Raw genomic sequence first — 19,141 nt, 5'->3', positions numbered from 1 at the left:
ACTTGGGCTTGGACTTTCCTGGAGACAAGACAATTTGAATGCCACTGACTACCAGGTACAGTCGTCCCATGGGCCACAAGACCATTTCACCTGTTCAGTTCCTCTCTACATTTTATTGGGGACTAAGGCATGGAATGGGTGTAGGGATGACAGATGACAGGGCCCTGTCTGTGGGATAAGGACAGACCCCAGGGAAGGGGAAGCCTCCAGCCAGGAGTCCAGGTCGGGGGCCAGGTGTGGGCAGCAGTTTCCTCTGACCTCACGCTTACTCCTGCAGCCTGACTCATCACCTGAATTTATGTCTATTTTGGAGAATGGAGAAAACAGACTTAGAAAAAGACACTTGCAGTCCTGTCATCTAAAGACAAACCCAGTTGTAATTCTGGAGTGTTTATTGTTAGTATTTTGTCTGTTTCTCTTTTCTCATGTTTCTGCTACATGTCAGTGCTTTTTTGAGCAAACTACCTGCACTCCGTGATCTTCCTTTGATGAGGAGGATCCTTTAAGATAAGAAAAGTACCGGCTGGACAGCTGTGGATCTGGTCTACATTTCGGGCTGGCCTACATCTTGTCTGGCCTTCACATCATGTGCACTTTTTCTCCCCCTTTCCACATACCATAAGGATATTATCATGTTTCCTGGCACCTCTTTTGCCAGCTTATATTTAGATCCCGCACTGCCCAGATGTGTGACCCTAGGCAGGTTAATGTGACTTCTCATCTCTAAAATGGGGATGGTGCCAGGACCTGCCATGGGGATTGTTGCAAAGTTAAGTGGCAGTGGTTATCAAAAGCCTAAGAGTACCATTGAGGTACAGTGTGCATTCATGAAATACAAATTCTTTATTATCAAGTGCTGCCTAATTGTTCTTTAGGATCAATCATCATTTATTCAAATAACTATCAAGCTCTTGTTAATCGTTTTCCTATTTTCAATACTGGAGAACAATACTTCATTGAAAGTCATTGTAAATAAAGTGCTAACATATTATCAATTTCAAGTAATAGGCATTATTAAGTGCCTCAAGGGTGCCAGGTCAATCAGAGCCTGAGCCAAGTGTTTGCAGCCACAGAGAAAATGGGAAAGGCATTGCAATTTGTGATATCCTGGGACTCACAGCCACGAGTGGCCAAATTGAAACAGGAAACCACATTCCTCAGCTTGTCTTCAGTTTCTTTCCAAGTCGTACTACTCTGACCCGAGAGAGCCTCTGCCCACCAAAATAAGGTGTGCTTTGTGTCCCCCAGGCCACTGCAGGGTAATGAGATGTACCAGTAGGGGCCCAACCATGTTGTCACCGCCCTTCCTCTCATCTTTCTTGCTCCTTTCATCTGCCTTCTGGCTGCTTACAGTAACATTCTGGACCACTCTATGGCTGCACCTGAGTCGTGGTTGATGGCACTAGAACTGGCATCCTCTAAGGAAATTTCCTTCCAGACTGGGAAGTTGGTCTACAGTTAGGGGCTGGACTTCATGATGCACACTGCAGACACCTCTGTGGTTGTGTCTATTGATACCATTGGTGATGCCTACATGTGGATCTGCTTTGGAAAGATCTTGAGTTTTTGAGTTGGATCTGGTGATTATTTGGGTCTTGTTTGAGGGAGTGGAAGTGTGGGTAGAGCCAGGATTTTCTGCTGGAATCTGTGACATTTAATTAGACTTGGAACAAGTACACCTGGAACAGAGACTGTTCCTTGAGTCTCTGATACCATATATTATTTCTCATATATTTTATTTTGAAAATAAAAATATATACACATGACTGAAAAATACAGACGTGAGCCAAGAGTAACATAGAAGGAGCTGCCACCATGTACACCTCACTCTAGTCACCTGAACTACCTGTTAACAACCAGGTACCACAGAGGACAACCGAGTTTCTTACATTCCCACCTTTCCTCCACCCTCAGCCAATTATAGGAATGCCATGATTTTAGTTTCTTTCTTAGTTATCATTGAAATTGTAAGTAACTATAGAATATAAATATTTATATATATATATATATATTTTGTTGATCCAATACAATAGAATCTTGTGACTTTCCTCTTGTAGGAAGTATATTATCACTGTGAATTCACACACACATTTTGTTGTTCTATGGGTATATACACATTTGTTCTTTAGCTCTCTATTTTCTTGAAGTTTCTATTCCTTTTCTTCTCTCTTTCTATTTAAAATTAAATTGTCTCCTTTTATCACATCCTTAACATCTTCCCTCATTTCTAACCTCCCATCTGAAAAGTCACTGCTGGATGCCTTCCTTTTTCCTGTTCCCACCTAACCAACATCTCTCTAGGCCTGGGATGGAGCTGTCATTTCAAGGGCTTTCATAACTGCCTCCCTGGGTTTTTACATGTCAAATGCTATTTCACTACTGCAACTCGGCGACTCATCTCCCAGAGAGCTAACCACTTTTCTTATGGTTCATTTTTTTAGTTGTATGTGCTTTTGAAATATTTTGTAGATTCTGTCTTCCATTTTTTGATAGTTACACATTTTAAGAGAATTTCAAGCTGTCTTTCCTAATCTCAGAATTTTCTTATTATCTTCCTAAATTTTGTTACTTTCTATGGATGCAATATTTTATACTTCTTTGAGACTACAGGGAGCATGCATTCTGAAATTTCCTTGAACGGAGGGCATGGGGTCAGAAGGAAAAAGGAACTTAAAGACTCGTTTCTCTGGAGGTGAGTTGTGTGTTTGATCATATATGTCTTTTATTTTTTGCAGTTTTAAAAACTGTTGAACACTCATGTTTGCCTGTGCAATTAGTACTTAGGCTGAAATAGGGATGTTTACAAGCTCATTTCACATTGGGACAAGAGGAGCTGGCCATCAATCCAGGGGTCTACACATGGGAAGGATGATTTCCTCTGGGAATCCCTAAGCTTCCTTGTTTCCTCTGCAGTAACCTTCACCTTCAGTTGTCCTGCTGCTGCCTTGGCATGGCGATGCTCTTCCTCCACTTGCAATCTGACTTGCACAACCATGGACATTGTGCTCATGGCTTTTCCCTTCTCTTTGTCTTAAAGAGAGACAATGCAACCCATTTCTCTACTGTGATGGAACCAGAATGTTCATATTAGAACTTGAACATCATTTCCTCTACATCAGAGGGCACGTAAGATTCTGCATGTAAGAGGAAATATCAGAAAATAGACACAAGGACAGGAAAGTCACTTTGACCTATAAAGGTCCTCAGGGGTAGCCGGGTACTATGTTAGATGGTCACTCTTCTGTGCAGAAGGAAGGACTGTGTGAGCCTTCCTCTCATGCCTGTTCTGTTTATGAGCTCAGTGCCAACTTAATTCTCATTGTACAGCCTCATAAATTAGGAAAAGAAAAAAATCTGCCTTCTCAGACCTCCTGCTCATCCATATTCTAAGCTTCAGACGGTGATTCCTTATTTAAAAACAGCTTCGTTGAAGTGTGATTGGCATACGGTAAACTGCACATGTGCAGATAGAAGAACTGGTGGTTTTCTCCATGTGAGTATTTCATTCACCGAAAGACCAGAAGTGCAATGAAGGTCATGAAAACATACCTTCCTCCCCGCAATAACAATCTCTCTCTGGCCAATCTCAGATCACAGATTTGCTTCTTTGACTAAAATTTAGCAGGTATTTTATAGAATTACATGTAAATACAGTATGTACTTGGGTCTATGTGCATCATTCTGATCTGGCTTCTTTTACTTAGCAGAACCACTTTCAGAGTCACTCTGTTCTGAGTGCATAAACAGTCCATTCCTTTTCATGCTGAACCACATGCCATGGTGTGGATGTGCCACAGCTTGTTCACCCTTCTTCTGTGTATGGGCATTTGGGAGCTCCTGGTTTGGGAACATTGTGTATAAGGATGTCTTGAAAATGTATTTATGTATGTAGCCTGTAAATTTGCCTTCATTTCTCATCGTTCATTCCTAGGAGTGCAGTGGCCACATCATGTCATGGTAGGTCTGCTTCGACCTTGCTAAGGAACCACTGACCCTTGTGCTAAGTGTTTGGTCCATTCCCTGATTTCTGTCTTGCTCCATCTGATTTAGTCATACTAACATCTTGTCTCCTTCACCCTCAAGGGCAATAACTTCTTAGCATACCACCCTTCCTTTACACTTGGAATCACCAGCTCCTTCTCCATGTCATGGCTTTGATTCCCTCACTAAAGTTGCCTTCTGTGACCCATGTGTAACACATTGCCCTTGAAACATCCTATGTATGAGAGGGTTTTGGGATAAGAGAGTGTTCCTGATGAGTATCAAATACCCACAATAGCTCTGAATGGAAGAAAGATGACTGGGTGTGTCTTGTCACCCCTTGTCCCTGGAGCTCATCTTCATTGATAGAAAGAAGACTGGGTGTGGCCTGGACATGTGTTGAAGTGACTCACCAACTTTTTCTAAATGACAACTGGAGACCTGGCAAGGGGTTGGAACCTGAAGTTACTTGGAAGCTGTGTGATTGAAAGTGAGTCACTCAATCACCCTATCCTGGCCTTTTTCTCTACATGTTGGACTACCCATACCTGGCAGAGTTACTGTGAGTTCACCTGAGCAAGTCATCTGCACATAGTGGTGCTCAGAAAATGTTAATTTCCCTTTATTTAAGTGGAACAATGCATGGATATTATATGTGAGGTCTGGATTACAAAAGAGCAAGATGCAGAAGACCTTGTAAACCCTGAGTAGACATCACTGATCACTGGGTGTCTGGATAGGCAGAATAGAAAAAGTGACCTGTAGCTTGAAATGGCCAGTCGGTGTGTTATAGATATTTAAACAGGCATCAGTGGGGCAGGAGAGGGATTATTTTATACCCACTAGAATGTCTTTTTTTTTTTTTTTTTTGGTAAAAGGGAGAGTTGGAGTGTTTGTGGAGAAAACAGAACCCTTGTGTGTTGCTGGTGAGAATGTGAAATGATGCTGATGGTTGCAAAATAACATAAACATACTTAATGCCACTTACCTATACATGTAAAAATGTTAGATTAGTAAAATTTATGTTATGTTTCTTTTAACACATACAATAAAGGCTTCCTGAGAACTGGTCCTGAAATAGTTCCATGTGGAACAAAACAAGACTCTTCTTTCCTAGAGTGAGTAGGAACCTTTTATTTTTTTCAAATGGAGTCTTGCTCTGTGGCCCAGGCTGGAGTGCAGTGGTGTGGCCTCTGCTCACTGCAGAGCTTTGACTATGGCCCCAACCAGCTAGTGAGACTCGCATTAATTTAGTAAAGATTAATTGACCAAGGCTGAAGTCAACACCACTAAAGGGTAATTGACAGTTTGGACTTCCCAATTAGAAAGCAATCTAGCACTGTACTAAGTCAGAGATTAAACTTAGGACCACATGAGTAAGCAAGCTAGTTAGATAAACACCCCATATTCATTTGTTTCTATTCTAACTTACTTAACTAAAGGGAAAAGGCCATTTTCAGGCAAGTTTATTACTGGGGCTTGTGCCAACCCGCTAGGCCTTGCAAGAAGGTTTGCATCTGCTAATTTTGCCCACCATCTTGACTGAAACCCCACAGATATCAAAGCAACAACAGGAATTTCTAGAGTACAAATTCGTTTCTGTGAAAATTGAAGAAATCATTGATTTCAATTTTAGTGCATACTTCACAATGCTTAATACTTGATAGAGATTAGAAATCTTGAGGTTTACCTTCTTAAATCTGCTTTTTCAAAAGTAAATGAAAATGTGAAATCACATGTTTTTGGTCTATTCATTTTTCTTCACCTTTCGCAACGTGGCACTGCTTTCCATTGACATTTGAAGACAGAGATTAATATATTAAAACATTTCTCACTGTTCTTTTCCCTTTGGCTTTGAGACATTACAAGTGAAATTTCTCATAATTTCAGCAGTGCACACTTTAAATAAGAAGAAAAGGTGATGAGCATCTGGCAATATGGTTGAAAAGTAACAACTCTGGTCTACAGCTCCCAGCAAGATGAAGACAAATGACAGGTGATTTCTGCATTTCCACCTGAGTTACCCAGATCAGGTCACTGGAAGTGGTTAGACATTGAATGCAGCCCACAAAAGGCAAGCAGAAGTAGGGTGAGTGTTGCTTTACTCAGGAAGTGCAAGGAGCTGAAAACTTCCTCCCTTAACCAAGGAAAGCAATTGGGGGCTGTGCTATCAAGCCCATAACCTGCAGTTTTCCATGGTTTTTACAATGCAAAGACCAGGAGATTCCCTAGTGCGCTTTCATAACCACAGACCTGGGTTTCAAGCACAAAACTGGGTGACTGCTTTCACAGATACTGAGCTAGCTGCAAAATAATTTTTGTACCCCAGTGGCATGTGGAACACCAGTGACACAGAACCACTAACCCCTCTGGAAAGGGGCTGAAGCCAGGGAGCTAAGTGGTCTCACTGAGCAGGCCCCAATCCCATGGACAACAGCCAGCTGATATCCAATGTCTTCAAGTTCTCACTACCCACAAAGAAGCCTGAAGTCAACCTAGACTGATCATGGTTGGTTGGGAGAGGGTTGACCACCATTACTGAGACTTGAGCATAAGGATTTCCCCTCAGAGTGTTAAGAAAACTGCCAGGAACTTTGGACTGCATGGAACTCACAGAAGCATGCAAAGCAGCTGTGGCCACATTGGCTTTCTAGATTCCTCCTCACTGGGTAGGGCATCTCTGAAAGAAAGGCAGCAGCCTGAGTCAGGGGCTTATATGTAAAACTCCCATCTCCCTGGGACAGAACACCTGGAAAAAGGGATGGCTGTAAGTGCAACTTCAGCAGACTTAAACATTCCTGCCTGCTTGCTCTGAAGGGAGCAGTGTATCTCCCAGGACAGTGCTCAATCTCTGCACAGGGACAGACTGGCTTTTCAAGTGTGCACCTGATGAATGTGCTTCCTGACTAGAAGACCCCTTCCAGCAGGGGTCAAAAGACACTTCGTACAGAAGAGCTGTGGCTGGCATCAGCCAGGTATCGCACTGGGAGAAATATTCCAATCATTGCTGTTGTGCAACTTCATATGGTGATACCCAGGCAAACAGCATCTGAGGTAGAGAAGCAAACTGTAGCAGATCTGTAGAAGAGAGACCTGACTGTTAGAAGAAAAACTAACAAACAGGAAACAGTAACATCAACATCAACAAAAAGACACTCACACAAAATCCCAATCCAAAGACATTCAGGATCAAAAATCACAGGTAGATAAATCCACGAAAAATAAGGAATAGCCAGCCAAAAGAGCTGAAAATTGAAAAAACTAGAATGCCTCTTCTCCTCCAAATCATTGCAACTCCTCTCCAGCAAGGGCACAAATGTGAATGCAGAATGAGGAAGATGAGTTGGCAGAAGTAGGCTTCAGAAGGTCAGTAATAACAAAATTCTCTGAGCTAAAGGAGTATGTTCTAAATCAATGCAAGGAAGGTAAGAACCTTGATAAAATGTTACATAAGCTGCTAAGTAAAATAACCAGTTTAGAGAAGAACATATGTTAACTCATAGAGCTAAAAAACACAGTGCAAGAAACATTGTGAAGCAAAAACAAGTATTAATAGCTGAATCAATGAAGAGGAAAAAAGAGTATCAGAGATTCAAGATCAACTTAATGAAATAAAGCATGAAGACAAGATTAGAGAAAAATGAAAGAAAAGCAAAAAACAAAGCCTTCAAGTGATGTGAGACCATGTCAAAAGACCAAATCTATAATTGATTGGTGTACCTGAAAGTGATGGGGAAAAATGGAACCAAGTTTGAAAACACACTTCAAGTCATTACCCAGGAGAACTTCACAAATGGAACAAGACAGGCCAACATTCAATTTCAGGAAATACAGATAACACCCTAATATACTCCTTGAGAGGAGTAACAGACATATAACTGTCAGATTCTCCAAGGTTGAACAAAAAGAAAAAATCTTAAGGACAGCCAGAGAGACAGGTCAGGTTACCTACACAGGGAAACCCATCAGACTAACAGAGGATCTCTCTGCAGAAACTCTGCAAGCCAAAACAGAGTGGAGTCCAATATAAAACAATCCTAAAGAAAAACCATTTCAACCTAGAATTTTATATTGAGCCCAAGAAAGCTTTATAAGCAAAAGAAAAATAAAATTATTACAGACAACAAAATGTAGATGGTTTTGTCACCACCATGCCTGCCTTAGAAGAGTTCCTGAAGAAAGCACTAAATATGGAAATAAAATACCAGTACTCACCTGGTGCAGAAGCTCAGACCTGTAATCCCAGCACTTTGGGAGGCATAGCCAGGAGGATCATGAGGTCAGGAGCTGGAGACCATCCTGGCTAACACAGCGAAACCACGTCACTACTAAAAATACAAAAAAATCAGCCGGCTGTGTTTGTGGGTGCCGATAGTCCCAGCTACTCAGACTCAGGGGGCTGAGTCAGAATGGCGGGACTTTTCAGTGAGCCGAGTTCACACCACTGCACTCCAGCCTGGATGACAGAGTGAGAGTCTGTCTCAAAAAACAAAACAAAAGAAAACCGGTACTCACCATTGAAAAAAATAGCAAATTATAAAGAACAACAACACTATGAAGAAAGCGGATCAACTAATATGCAAAACAACCAGCTAGCATTGCCATGCCAGGATCAAATTGACACTTAAGAATATTAACCTTAAATGTAAATGAAATAAATTTGCCAATTAAAGTACAGAGACAGGCAAATTGTATAAAGAGTCAAGACTCTTCAGTGTGCTATATTCAGGAGACCCATCTCATGGGTGAAGACACACATTGGCTCAAAATAAAGGGATGGAGGAATATTTACCAAGCAAATGGAAAGTTAAAAAAAAAAATGCAGGGGTTGAAGTTGTAGTCTATCCTAAGACAAAATTTAAGCCAACACAGATCATAAAAGACAAAGAACAGAATTGCATAATGGTAAAGGAATCAATTCAACAAGCAGAGCTAACAATCCTAAATATCTATGAACCTAATACAGGAGCACTCAGATTAAAAAGCAAGTTCTTGGAGACTTACAGAGACTTAGACTCACACACAATTGTAACAGGAGACTTTAACACCCCACTATCAATATTACACAGATAAATGAGACAGAATTTTAACAAGAATACTCAGGAAGGGAATTCAGCCTTGACCAAGTAGAGCTAATAGACATCTGTAGATGTCTCCATGCCAAATCAACAGAATATACATTCTTCTCATCACCACGTAGCACTTATTGTAAAATTGACCACATAATTGGAGGTAAAACACTCCTCAGCAAATGCAAAAGAACGGATATGCAAACAAACAGTGTCTCACACCGGAGTGGAATAAAATTAGAACTCAGATTAAGAAAGTTACTCAAAACAGCACAATTGCATGGGAACTGTAAAACCTGCTTCTGTTTGACCACTGGGTAAATAACAAAATTAAGAAAGAAAGAAAAAAGTTGTTTGAAATCAATAAGAACAAAGACACAACCTACCACAATCTCTAGAACACAGCTAAAACAGTTTTAAGAGAGAAATTTATAGCACTAAATGCCCACATCAAAAGTGGGAAAGATCTAAAATCAACACCATAAAATCACAATGAAAAAAACTAGAGGGACAGACATAGTGGCTCATGCCTGATATTTCAGCACATTGGGATGTTGTGCCAGGCAGGTCACCTGAGTTCAAGTGTTCAAGACCAGCTTAGCCAACCAACATGGTGAAACTCCATCTCCGCAGAAAATAAAAAGAAAAGAAAAGGAGCCTGGCATGGGGGCACACAGCTGTAATACAGGATACTTGGGAAGCTGAGTTGAGATAATCTCTTGAACCCAAAAGATAAAAGCCACAGTGAGCTGAGGTAGCACCACTCCACTCCAGTGTGCATGGCAGAGCAAGACAGCTTCTCAAAAAGAAAAAAAAAATGAAGAAGAAAGAAAGAAAAAGATCTGGAGAAGCAAGGACAAACAAATCCAAAAGCTGAGACAAAAAAAGAAATAACTGAGTTCAGAACATAACTGAAGGTGATAGAGACAGGAAAACCCTTCAAAAAATTCATGACTCCAGGAGTGTTTTTTTTTTTTTTTTTGTAAAAATTAACAAAATAGATACACTGCTAGCCAGACTAATAAAGAAAAAAAGAGAAGAATCAATTAGACATAGTAAAAAAAGATAATGGGGATGTAACCACTGATCCCACATAAATATAAACTACCATCAGAGAATACTCTAAACCCCTCTATGTAAATAAAGCAAAAAATCTAGAAGAAATAAATAAACTCCTTGACAAACACACTTCTAAAAGACTAAACCAGGAAAAATTAGAATCCCTGAAGAGACCAACAGATTCTAAAGTTGAGGCAGTAATTAATAGCCTACCAACCATAAAATGCCCAGACCAGACAGATTCACAGCTGACTTCTAGCAGACGTACAAAGAAAAGCTGGTGCTATTTCCTTCTGAAACTATTCCAACAATAGAAAAAGAGGGACTCCCCCTGAAATTATTTTAAGAGGCCAGCATCATCTTAATACCAAAACCTGTCAGAGACATAAAAAAAAAAAGGCCAATATCCCCAATGAACATCAACGTGAATATTCACAATAAAATACTCACAAACTGAATCCAGCAACACATCAAAAAGCTTATCCATCATGATCAGATCAGCTCCAACCAGCAAGGCTGGTTTCAACATACACAAATCAACAAACGTAATTCATCACGTGAAGAGAACCAATGACAAAAACCACATAATTTTCTCTATCGATGCAGAAAAGGCCTTAGATAAAATTCAATATCCCTTCCTACTGAAAACACTCAATTTACCAGGTATTGATGGAATGTATCAAAAACTAAAGAGAACTGTTTGTGAGAAACACATAGGCAATATTATACTGCATGGGCAACAGCTGGAAACATTTCCTTTGAAAACACAAAACACAAGGCACAAGACAAGGATGGCTTCTCTCACCACTCCTATTCAACACTGAATTGAAAGTTCTGCCCAGGGCAATCGGGCAAGAGAAACAAATAAAGGATATTCAGATAAAAATAAAGGAAATCAAGTTTTCCCTGTTTTTAGAGGACATAGTCGTATATTTAGAATACCCCATTATCTCACCTCTAAAACTCCTCAACAATAGACAAGAAACTTGTCTTTTGTATGAGTTTGCTTAAGCTTATAAGCAACTCCAGCAATCTCAGACTACCAAATCAATGTGCAAAAATCACAAGAATTTCTATACACCAATAATAGACAAACAGAGAGTCAAATCATGAATGAACTCAAATTCACAATTGCTCCAAAGAAAATAAAATAACTAAGAGTAAAAATTACAAGGAACACGAAGGACTCCTTTATGGAGAACTACAAACCACCATTCAAAGAAATGAGAGGACACCAAAAAAAAAAAAAAAAAAAAAAAAAAAAAAAATCGTGTTCACGGGTAAGAAGAATAAATATCATGAAAATGACCATACTGCTTAAAGTAATTCACACATCTACAGTGATCTGATCTTTGACAAGCCTGACAAAAACAAGCAACTGGGGAAGAATTCCCTGATATGGGAAAACTGGCTCACCATACACACAAACCTGAAACTAGATCCCTTTCTCACACCACATAATTAACTCAAGATGAATTAACAGACTTAAACATAAAACCTAAAACCCTAAATGCCCTAGAAGAAAATCAAGAAATTACCATTCAGGATATAGGCATGGGCAAAGCCTTCATGACAAAAAAACCAAAAAACAATTGCAACACAATGCAAAATTGACAAATAGGACCTAACTAATCTAAAGAGCTTCTCCACAGCAAAAGAAAATATCATCAGAGTGAACAGGTGACATACAAAATGTGAGAACATTTTTTCAACCTATCTATCTGAAAAAGGTCTACAATTCAAAAGCCACAAGAATTTTTTAAAAATATACAACAATATAAAAAAACCCATCAAAAAGTGGGCAAAGGAGATGAACAGACAATTCTCAAAAGAAGACATTTAATCAGCCAACAAACGTGTATAAAAAAAGCTCTGCATCACTGGTCATTAGAGAAATGCACATCAAAAGGACAATGAGATACCATCTCACACCGGTCAGAATGGTGACCATTAAAAAGTCAGGAAACAACAGATGCTGGTGAAGATGTGGAGAAAAAGGAATGCTCTATACTGCTGGTGGGAGTGTAAATTAGTTCAATCATTCGGGAAGACAGTGTGGTGATTCTTCAATGATCTATAACCAGAAATACCATTTGACCCAGCAATCCCATTATGTTGTATACCATAAGAGGATTATAAATCATTCTACATAAGGAAACATGCACACATATGTTTATTGCAGCACGATTCAGACGCAAAAAAGACATGGAACAAACCCAAATGCCCATCAATTATGGACTGGATAAAGAAAATATGGAACATATATACCATGGGATACTATGCAGCCATGAAAAAGAATAAGTTCATGTCCTTTTCAGGGACATGAATGAAGCTGGAAGCAATCATTCTCAGCAAGCTAACATAGGAACAGAAAAGCAAACACTACCTGTTCTAACTCATAAGTGGGAATGGAACAATGAAGACACAATGGAGCCTGTCAGGGAGTAGGGGGTAAGTGGAAGGAGATCATTAGGACAAATACCTAATGCATGCAGGACTTAAAACTTAGATGAGGGGTTGATGGGTGCAGCAAACCACTGTGTCACATGTACACCAATGTAACAAATCTGCCTGTTCTGCACATGTATCCTAGAAGTTAAATTATAATTTTAAAAAGTCAGGTTAAATGACAGACTAAATAGTATCCATGAATTCATGATTACTCCCTATTTGGTTTTTACTTTATAATTTGTCTGTGCTTTGTGTCTCCAGGGAAACAAAATAAAAATATATTGTACCGAACATTTTAAAAGAATTTACTAAAAAGCAGTTGGAGCCAATTCTTTTATCTCTTTATGAAGACAAGTGTGGATTAAAAACCAACTCTCCTAATGCTTGTCAGTGCTGCAAGGTTCTTATGATAAAAATAAAACTTCCAACCTAATGATACTTGGCAGCCTCCAGAACTTTAAGGAAAGCAGAGAAACAAAATATCCAACTTCAGGCTCTTTCTGGGAAAGGATGCCCAGTGCCTTGAGGATTCTTGGACCCTGGAGGAAGGATGGAAGTGGGGTAGGTGGGGGCGGCCTTTGGAGTCACTGCCGCTCTGGCAGCCACTGCTGTTCCCCATGAATAGCTAGGAGTCTCAGCCCTCAGCAGAAACAGCAGGCTTTCAGCAAGCAGTGTTTGGCGTGCCTGCCTGATTTCCATCTCTATATCTTCCTTAGTGATGTATCTACTCAGGTTTTTACCTTGGAATTGGGTTGCTTATCTTTTTGAGTTTGAGAGTTTCCTCGTATATTGTCCATACAAGTCACTTTTCAGATGAGTTTGCTAAATTTTTCTACCTGTGGCTGGCTTTTTGTTTCCCTTTATCGGATTTTTATTTTTTTTGACGTGGAGTCTCATTTTGTCACCAAGGCTGGAGTTCAATGACCAGATCTAGCCTCACTGCAATCCCCACATCCCAAGTTCAAAGGATTCTCCTTGCTCAGACTCCTGAGCAGCTAGGATTACCGGCGCACACCAGAAATCCCAGTTAAATTTTTGTATTTTTAGTACAGACGTGATTTCACCATGTATACGATGCTGATCTGGACCTCCTGTCCTCAGGTGATCTGTCCACTTTGACTTTCGAAAGTGCTAAGATTACGGGCTTGAACTGCCATGTCCAATGGCAACAGGGTGTTTTACAGAGTAGACAATTCAGCTTCCAATAAAGTTCATATTATCCATTCTTTTTCTTTCATGGACTTGCTAATAACTCATTACCAAACCCAGACCCATGAAGATATTTTCTAATTACAACTTTGCATTGAATAAAGTTAATGTATGGGTATTTTTGACTAATTTTTTAACTGTAAAATTTTTGTCTATATTCATTGGTTTCCATTTAGTTTCCAGCAGTTTTCTTGACACTTGTGAAATAGCTTTGCCTCTTCCAAAGAATATGCTTTGCATTTTTGACAAAATCAGTTGACTTGGGACGGTTTTGGGGCTATCTATTCTCTTCCACTTATCTGCTTGTCTATTAAATTATGAATGCCACACTCTTCTTTATTACGTTAGCTTTAGTGTAAGTATTCATATCCAGATGTGCAAGTCCCTTAGCTTTGTTCTTCTTCAGTCTTATTTCATCTATTCTAGGTTTAGGAAGAGTTTGTTGATATATTTACCTGGAATTTGATTGGGATAGGGCTGCCATAATCATAAATGTACTTCTCCAGAACGAGAAACATCTGTTTATTGATTGATTGATTGAAAAAGAGTTGTGTCACCCATGTTGGAGTGCAGTGCTGCTATCTCAACTCACTGAGATTCTCCCACTTCAATGACTCAAGTAGCTGGGACTACAGGCGTTGTATTTTTGGTAGAGATGGATTTCACCCTGTTCCCCAGGCTGGTCTCCAACTCTTAGGCTCAAGTGATCTGCCTGTGGCAGCCTCCCAAAGTGCTGGGATTACAGGCATCTGCCAACATGCCAGGCCTCTCTGCATTTACTAACATTTCTTTTGATTTCTCTCAAAGGTGACTTGTTGTTTACTGAATGAATCTTGCATATTTTGTTACATTTATACTTAATGGATTCAATTTTGTGGGTAGTATTGTAAGTGATGTTTTAATATTCAAATTCCAATGATTTCTATTCATTATTACTGATATACAAAAACTCAATTGAGTTTTATCTATTGCCCGTCTTCTTTGCTTCTTTTTATCTCCATTCAGGTATAGGAATGTTGGCTCTATTTCACTTCCACTTCCTGAGATTACCTCCTGTATGAACCCACCCCGAATTTCAGAGATTTTCCCGGGGTACCACCAGAGGGCGCACGGAGCCTAGGCACTGAGCCCGCAGAGCCCGCAAACCAACTCTCTGTCTTCACAGTGCCTCCAACAGTGCTTCCTTCTCCTCAGGACACACCGGAGAAAGGCCGTTGTTTCAGGGTACCTGGGGATACCTGTGGCACGTTCATGGTGAAGACTAAGCCTCCTTCATCTCAGGACCCGCCCAAGTGTGGTCGCGGCTTTGGCACACCTGGGGTCGCGTCCACCATGAAGATGAAGCCTCTTTCTCTTCCGTACATGTCCAGGAGTGGCCGTTGCTACAAGAGATCTGGTGCTATGACCAGGTGAGAATAAAAACGTCTCCTCGGCACCCTCCAGGAGAGGACATGGCATTCAGACATCTAGTGGCCAGGAGAGGAAAAGACACCGTGTCTGCCGCACCCAGAACTGAGGAGGGGCACTGCCCTGAGCCTTAATTCCCAGCCTTAGCCTACAATTCTGACTATACGAAAGTGTCCCTTGAGTGAGTCAGTGACCACGCATTGTCACAGCTACCAATGTATGGTTTGCAGATGATCTGAACTTGTTTCTGTGGGAGATTCTGGTACAGAGAAAGGAGAGGCGCTGAGTGGAACCACCATGACTGGCTGAGGCCAGGGGAGAAATCACAACCTCCAACAACACTTTTTTTCTTGCTTTAATGACTCATTTTTCTTAGAGAACTAAAGTAGTTCAAACAATATAGAAAAATTTTTAAGTAGGTATATGAGAACTTGAATTATTATTTAAGTTTAAATATATGATATATGACTGGTTAGCAACAATTTTCTTTTCCTGAGACAGTCACAGTTTAATTGAGAGTGGATTTCTAATGGCGATGAAAATGTCCATTTTATGAAGATTGACATCCCACATTAGGTGAGATGTACTAACAGTATCAAATTTTAATATTATACCATAAAATTAATTGAAGAATTCTGAGCCAAATATGATTGACAAATTGTCCATGACACAGCCCTACTCAGGAGATCCTGAGAACATGTGCCACAGGTGGTGTGTAAACAGCCTATATTTATGCATTTTAGGGAGACAGGAGACATCAATCAAACATATGTAAGATGTACATTAGTTTGGTGGAGAAAGGATGGACAACTTGGAAACAGCGATGGTGCGGGGATGGACTTTCAAGTTACGGGTAGATTTTAATATGTTTTCATTGGCAGTTGTCTGAAAGAGTTAAGTTATTACCTAAAAACCTAAAATCAGAAGATAGGAATGACTGGGTTACAATAAATAGTAAGGGCTGTAGAGACCAAAGTTTTATCATGATGATGAATACTCCATGTAGCAGGCTTGAGAGAATAGAAGGTAAATATTGCTTATCAGACTTAAGGTATGTGTTGCTGTTAATGATGATCAACTTTTTCTAAAGTTCAAAAGGGAGGAGCATGTAATGAATCATGTGTGTCCCTCTTTCCTTTCGGGAACTGGACCACTTTTGGAATGCCCTTGGTCAAAAGGTGGGGTCCATTCAGATGACTGTGGTGGGTGGGGGGACTGGAGAGTTAATTTTTTTTTACAATGTCTCACTTCTATTTACAAAATTATAACCAATAAATTGTTATACATTATAATTAGTCTAAGAGAAAAAGGGATTTCTTAAATTAAAAAAAAAAAAACACTAAAAAATCTAAGCCACCACACCTTGCCAGATTTTTTATTCTTTCTGTTTTTAAAGTTCTTAGAGATGATTTGCTTGTAAGTCATATAGCTGACTTGTTGACCATCTGTGTATAGTTCTGTTGCTTCTTCAAATATTGTACCTAGTAACTTTCCAAAATTGTTTCTAAGTAAATTTCTTAAATTGTAGTAGTAAACAAAATGAAGACAATATTAAAAAATACTGAAGTTTATCACAGGACATAAAATTTTCCGCAATTATTCCTATTCTTCTTTTTTTTTTTTTTTTTTTTTTTGAGACAGGATCTCATTCTTTTTCCCAGCCTGGAGTGCAGAATTTCCATCATGGCTCACTGCAGCCTCTAGCTGTGAAGATCAACTGATCCTTCACCTTAGACTCAGCTATCAACTCTGCCTATCTTTTTGTATTTTTTGGTAGAGACAAAGCTTTGCCATGTTGCCTGGACATGTCTCAAATGCCTGTACTCAGGTGATCTGCCTGCCTTGGCCTCAAAAAGTGCTGAGATTATAGGCATTAATAAAATGTTTATGTTAGGGTTAGATAAAAATTAGTCTTGAAAACTGGCTAGCCATATGTAGAAAGTTGAAACTGGATGCCTTCCTTACACCTTATACAAAAATTAATTCAAGATGGATTAAAGACTTAAATGTTAGACCTAGAACCATAAAAACCCAAGAAGAAAACCTAGGTATTACCATTCAGGACATAGCCATGGCCAAGGACTTCATGTCTAAAACACCAAAAGCAATGGCAGTAAAAGCCAAAATTACAAAATGGGATCTAATTGAACTAAAGAGCTTCTGCACAGCAAAAGAAACTACCATCAGATTGAGCAGGCAACCCACAGACTGGGAGAAAATTTTTGCAACCTGCTCATCTGACAAAGGGCTAATATCAAGAATCTACAATGAACTCCAATAAATGTACAAGAAAAAAACAAACAAACCCCATCAAAAAGTGAGTGGAGGATATGAACAGACACTTCTCAAAAGAAGACATTTATGCAGCCAAAACACAGATGAAAAAATGCTCATCATCACTGGCCATCATAGAAATGCAAATCAAAACCACAATGAGATACCATCTCACACCAGTTAGAATGGCAATCATTAAAAAGTCGGGAAACAACAGGTGCTGGAGAGGATGTGGAGAAATAGGAAAACTTTTACACTGTTGGTAGGACCGTAAACCAGTTCAACCATTGTGGAAGTCAGTGTGGCAATCCCTCAGGGATCTAAAACTAGAAATACCCTTTGACCCAGCCATCCCATTACTGGGTATATACCCAAAGGACTATAAATCATGCTGGTATAAAGACACATGCACACGTATGTTTATAGTGACACTATTCACAATAGCAAAGACTTGGAACCAATCTAAATGTCCAACAAAGATAGACTGGATTAAGAAAATGTGGCACATATTCACCATGGAATACTATGCAGCCATAAAAAATGATGAGTTGATATTCTTTGTAGGGACATGGATGTAACTGGAAACCATCATTCACAGCAAACTATCTCAAGGACAAAAAACCAAACACCGTATGTTTTCACTCAATTGTGGGAATTGAACAATGTGAACAAATGGACACAGGAAGGGGAACATCACACTCTCAGGACTGTTGTTGGGTGGGGGGAAGGGGGAGGGATAGCATTAGGAGATATACCTAATGCTAAATGACGAGTTAACGGGTGCAGCACACCAGCATGGCACATATATACATATGTAAGTAACCTGTACATTGTGCACATGTACCCTAAAACTTAAAGTATAATAATAGTAAAAAAAAAAAAAAGAAAAATGAAAGAAAAAAATAAAAAAACAAGTGTCATTTCTGTGTGTTGGGAAAAAAAAAGAAAGTCAGGAAGCAACAGATCCTGGAGAAGATGTGGAAAAATAGGAACATTTTTACACTGTTGGTGGGGCTGTAAACTAGTTCAACCATTGTGGAAGTCAGCGTGATGATTCCTCAGGGATCTAGAACTAGAAATATCATTTGACCCAGCCATCCCATTACTGGGTATATACCCAAAGGACTATAAATCCTGCTGCTATAAACACACATACACATGTATGTTTATTGCGGCACTACTTATAATAGCGAAGACTTGGAACCAACCCAAATGGCCAACAATGATAGACTGGATTAAGAAAATGTGACACATATACGCCACGGAATACTATGCAGCCACAAAAAATGATGAGTTCATGTCCTTTGTAGGGACATTGGTGGAATTGGAAATCATCGTTCTCAGTAAAGTATTGCAAGGATAAAAAACCAAACATCGCATGTTCTCACTCATAGATGGGAATTGAACAATGAGAACACATGGACACAGGAAGGGGAACATTACACTCTGGGGACTGTTGTGGGTGGGGAGAGGAGGGAGGGATAGCATTAGGAGATATTCCTAAGGCTATATGGTGAGGTAATGGGTGCAGCACACCAGCATGGCAAATGTATACATATGTAACTAATCTGCACATTGTGCACATGTGCCCTAAAACTTAAAGTATAATAATAATAATAATAACAAAAATCAATCTTTAGGATAAGCTATGAACATGTAATTAATGTAATTTTTTATTTATACCTAATTTT

The 19,141-nt window shown here is 39.6% G+C and overlaps 1 protein-coding gene across 1 annotated transcript in view; it reads left to right on the top strand.

The window, feature by feature from the left end:
• The first annotated feature begins 2,646 nt into the window (after positions 1-2,646).
• The window catches only part of LOC129053238 (glutamate dehydrogenase 1, mitochondrial-like), a 40,196-nt gene continuing 23,701 nt past the window's right edge, over positions 2,647-19,141 (top strand). Inside the window, 2 exon segments of the mRNA XM_054545361.1 lie at positions 2,647-2,692; positions 14,815-15,178. Coding sequence (XP_054401336.1) covers positions 2,647-2,692; positions 14,815-15,178 — 410 coding nt within the window.

Source organism: Pongo abelii, chromosome Y, assembly GCF_028885655.2.
Source record: "Pongo abelii isolate AG06213 chromosome Y, NHGRI_mPonAbe1-v2.0_pri, whole genome shotgun sequence".
In the NCBI taxonomy this organism is placed as follows: domain Eukaryota; kingdom Metazoa; phylum Chordata; class Mammalia; order Primates; family Hominidae; genus Pongo; species Pongo abelii.
Note: the sequence above shows the minus strand (reverse complement) of the source record. Positions and strands in the feature narration are given on the sequence as shown.